The sequence below is a fragment of the Otolemur garnettii genome, unplaced genomic scaffold, assembly GCF_000181295.1.
Source record: "Otolemur garnettii isolate 467f Iridium unplaced genomic scaffold, OtoGar3 scaffold00063, whole genome shotgun sequence".
Classification (NCBI taxonomy): domain Eukaryota; kingdom Metazoa; phylum Chordata; class Mammalia; order Primates; family Galagidae; genus Otolemur; species Otolemur garnettii.
In genome coordinates, this window is record NW_003852458.1 from 10389779 (window position 1) to 10393965 (window position 4187).

Below are 4187 nucleotides of genomic sequence, written 5' to 3' on the forward strand. Positions count from 1 at the left end.
TGGAACCATAAAGAGTTATCAAGTGTGGAGGCAGGTGAACATGAACCTGGCATCCTCAAGGAATAGCCACCATTGCTGAGCTTTAAGAAAATTATCCAAAGATCATTCCATGCTATCAGCCAACCCACCTGTTGATAGATGAGTTCCACCAGTTCTTGCAAAGCATCATCTGTTGTAACCCAACCATTCAGGGTCTCTGCAAACTGTTCAATTTCAGTTTCAAAACTGCCAGGTTGCTCTGTAAGATGATTCAAAAAATCCTGAACGTATTCTGATAGAGTGGGATAATCCTCACAGCCATCCTCATAGGATTCCTATGGATCAAAAATTAAAAATTTTCTTAATTCATGTAACAAACAAACAAGAGGTGGCCTGTCTTTAGCACAAAATGACTTAAAAATTCTTCACATGATAAAACATGTTATTCCTCAATAAATTTCACTGAGCTATCTTTTTTCCTTGCCTAATATCTGAAATATAACAACAGAAAGGCTTCCATTTAGCTAGATAGGAAATTATCCTCTGATTGACAGACTTTTCTTTTTTTTAAGAGACAGGGTCTCACTCTGTTGCTCAGACTTGGTGTTATGATTAGAGCTCACTGCAGCCTTGAACACCTAGGGTCAATTGATCCTCCTGCTTCAGCCTCCTGAGTAACTAGGATTACAGGCGTGTGCTACCACACCTAGTTAACTTTATTTATTGTTTTATGTAGAGATGGGATCATTCTTTGTTATCCAGGCTGGTCTTGAACTGCTGGGCTCAAGCAATCCTCCCACTTCAGCCTGCCAAGTAGCTGGAATTATAAGCATGAGTCACTGCACCTAGCTTGGCTCTTAGCAGGTTTATAAGATGGCCAAGGAAAAAAGTTCAAACCAATATTACACTATGATGCCACTATCAAAACTATGCATCTGATTAATGAATTAAGTAAGATCTGGGATTTGCTTCAAACTGAGAAGGAAAGGATGGACCAGGAATATAAGAACAAGAATGGCCACACACAGCTTACTGTTGAGGCCATGGGGATTTGTCATACTATTCTCTGTACTCTTATAGATGCTTGACAACTTTTAATAATATATTGAAAAGAAAAAACCTAGCTAGGTTTATTTATCTGTTAATCCCCAAGGGCAGGGAAATGCATGAGGCTGTTAGAGTAACTGTAAGATTTCATCAAGGTATAAACCAGAGATGTCCAACCTTTTTTGTTTTTTGCTGTACATCAGAAGAGTAAGAGTTGTCTTGGGTCACCTGACAAATACACTAACACTAACAAAAGCTGCTTAGAAAAATGAAAAAAAGTCCTTGTACACTTTTCATGATATCTGATACCACAGATAAGCAAAAGATATCCTCACAAAATCAGCATGAAGCCCATGGGCTACACGTTGACACTGCTGGCACTATAGGCTTTTTGATGGCTACATCCAGGTTTCTAATAAACCTTGAGAGCAGCAGCAGTTTCCAACTAATGTTTCCACAATTGTAACCTCTAGAGGTTCCCAACTTTTTAATTAACAGCAGGAGGCTGATGAGTTTTACAAAAATTATTAGACCAGAGCTTTTATATTCTCAATGCCTAGAATACCATCCAAAGCATTAAGTTTCACAGTTATGACCTAGTAACAATATACTGCCCAACTCCAAAAGGAGTCGAATGAGAAACTATATGAAAAAGTTCTGACAATAGTACAGAAGAATTTTGTGAAGGGGTTAAGTCCTAAAGTTAATGAATGCATTAAAACAGTCACACACGGCAGAAATACCGTGAGAAAAGCTCCATGTTACAGACAAACACAGTCTTAGTACATAGACTAACACATCCAGTTGTCTAGCAGTTCCTCCATTGTTGGTCTTCTAACCACCATTTAGAGGTCATGTTGCATAATTTCTATATCTCTTTAGACATTGAAGTGATACTTAGCACAATTCCATGTATTTATGAAAGGCACGCAGGAAATAAAACCAGTTGTAGGAATAGATTAGCACACCCTTATGCTCAAATGGTGTTCATAGAGCAGAAGGGCAGATAAAATCACATACATTAAATTGGTCTGATTACACATTTGAAATTAGTTAAACATTCTATTATAACACAGGGTATTAATGTTGGTCAGCTACAGTGGCTTATGCTGGTAATGGCACTTCGGAAGGCTGAGCCAGGAAGATCACTCAAGATCAGGAGTTAAAAACCAGCCCAGGCAAATTAGGGAGACCCTGTCTCTAACAAAATGTAAAAAAAATTAGCTGGGGGATGGTGCCTGTGGCTTAAGGAGTAGGGCGCCAGCCCCATATACCGGGCGTGGCAGGTTCAAGCCTGGCCCTGGCCAAAACTGCAAACAAACAAACAAACAAACAAACAAAAATTAGCTGGGTGTACTGCCATGCAGCTGTAGTCCCAGCACTTGAAAGGTTAAAGCAGGAAGATTGTTTGAGCCAGGAATTCAAGGTTACAGTGAACTATGATTCTGTCACTGTACTTAAGTCTGCACAACAGAGTGAGACCCTGTTTCAAAAAAAAAAAAAGTTAATTTTGAAATTTGCTATTCATAAACATTACAGTTATGACTAAGGATTAAATAAGCTAGTGAATAAATCTTCCTAGAATGCTGACTAATACACAGTAAAACACAAAGTGTTCAAATTAGTAACACTTAAATTTCCAGGAGAATATTGAAACATATTTCAAATGCATGAGCCATGCACTTATACATAAAGGGGCTAATAGCATTCAAAAATAGAATGATATAAAGCTCTACTTGTTGGCACCTAGGATGGTACCCTAATAGCCACCAGCTGTACATATGTGATGGACAACACAATGACTTAGCGTGCATCTCATTTAAGTTTTTCTAGGTAAGCACTACTATTCCCCCCTGCATAGAAGAAAGAGGCACAGAGCAGTCAAAACTGAGTTGAGAACCTACTAAGTAACAAAGACTGTTTTGGGGAGAGGAGAATCAATAAAGCAAACAACGTCCTTCTCTCATGAAGTTCATACTCCATGATTGAACACACATTTAGCCTCTGAAATAAACCACGGAAAGAAGTGGTCAGGGAAAAATTCAAGAGTTAACATCTAAACAGATGAAGAAAAAAAATTCTAGCCATACAAGCATCTGAGGAAAGATATTCTATGTATTAGTCAAATGCAATATATAGACCCTGAGAAGGTAGGTACTTGGCCTAATACCTTTGAGAAAGAAGAACCAGAACACAGAATCCAAGGATGGGCAGCAGCTACTGAGGTTAATGAGACAGAGAAGGACATCATGTAAGGTCTTCAGGACCACACTACGCAGCAGGCTCTTAAGGCAGTGGGAAAACAGGAGTGAGGGAGAGCTTGAGCAAGGAAGGACCACGAACCAGCTTAATTTGTACACGGCCATACAGTTAGAAGAACTGAGGAACTGAGCACAAAAGCCTATAATTTTATTTACTTTTTTATTTTTTTCATGGCCTGGACAGTTCAAGAAAGCCTATACTTTTAATCTCTATACCAGTGGTTCTCAACCTTCATAATGCTGCAACCTTTTAATACAATTCCTCATGTTGTGGTGACCCCTAACCATAAAATTAATAGCAAGGAAAATAATTTTATGGTTAGGGTCACCACAACATGAGGAACTGTACTAAAGGGTCACGGCATTAGGAAGGTTGAGAACCACTGCACTATACTCAGTAACTGACAAAAGCTTAAAAACCAACTTTGACATTAACAAGGAAGTGGTTAAATACATTACTGTGTGTATAATAGAATGTTATATAGACATTTAAGAAAACAAGATATTCATATATTATCATAACAGAAATACATCCAAGATAGTGTGTTAAATGAAAAGAGTACAGTATCATATGTTAGTACAAAAAATATTTACTGTATAAGCAGAGAAAAATTTCTGGAAAGACAAACAAAGGACAAAAGGACTTAGCTCTGAATTGAGGAGATGTTCTTAATAATAACCTTTTATTACAAAATTTTGAAAGCAGGTAAGCATAACAAATCTACATTGATTTTAACTTACATATGTATAAATTTCATGACTAAAAACTAAGTTTTTGATATATAGTTGACAGTTGTACCGATTTGTAGTATCCTACTAGTATGAATGATAATGAAAGGTTGTCTATACGTTCCAAGTAAAGGAACTAATTTCCTTTCTTTTTTTTTGCAAACACAGTCT

At 37.4% G+C, this 4187-nt stretch overlaps 1 protein-coding gene across 2 annotated transcripts in view; it reads right to left on the bottom strand.

The window, feature by feature from the left end:
* The window catches only part of PAIP1 (poly(A) binding protein interacting protein 1), a 33555-nt gene that overhangs the window by 22989 nt on the left and 6379 nt on the right, over window positions 1-4187 (bottom strand). For both annotated transcript variants that reach the window (XM_003792966.3, XM_003792965.3), the window contains exon 3: window positions 129-314. In XM_003792966.3, coding sequence (XP_003793014.1) covers window positions 129-314 — 186 coding nt within the window. The remainder of the gene's footprint in view (window positions 1-128; window positions 315-4187) is intronic.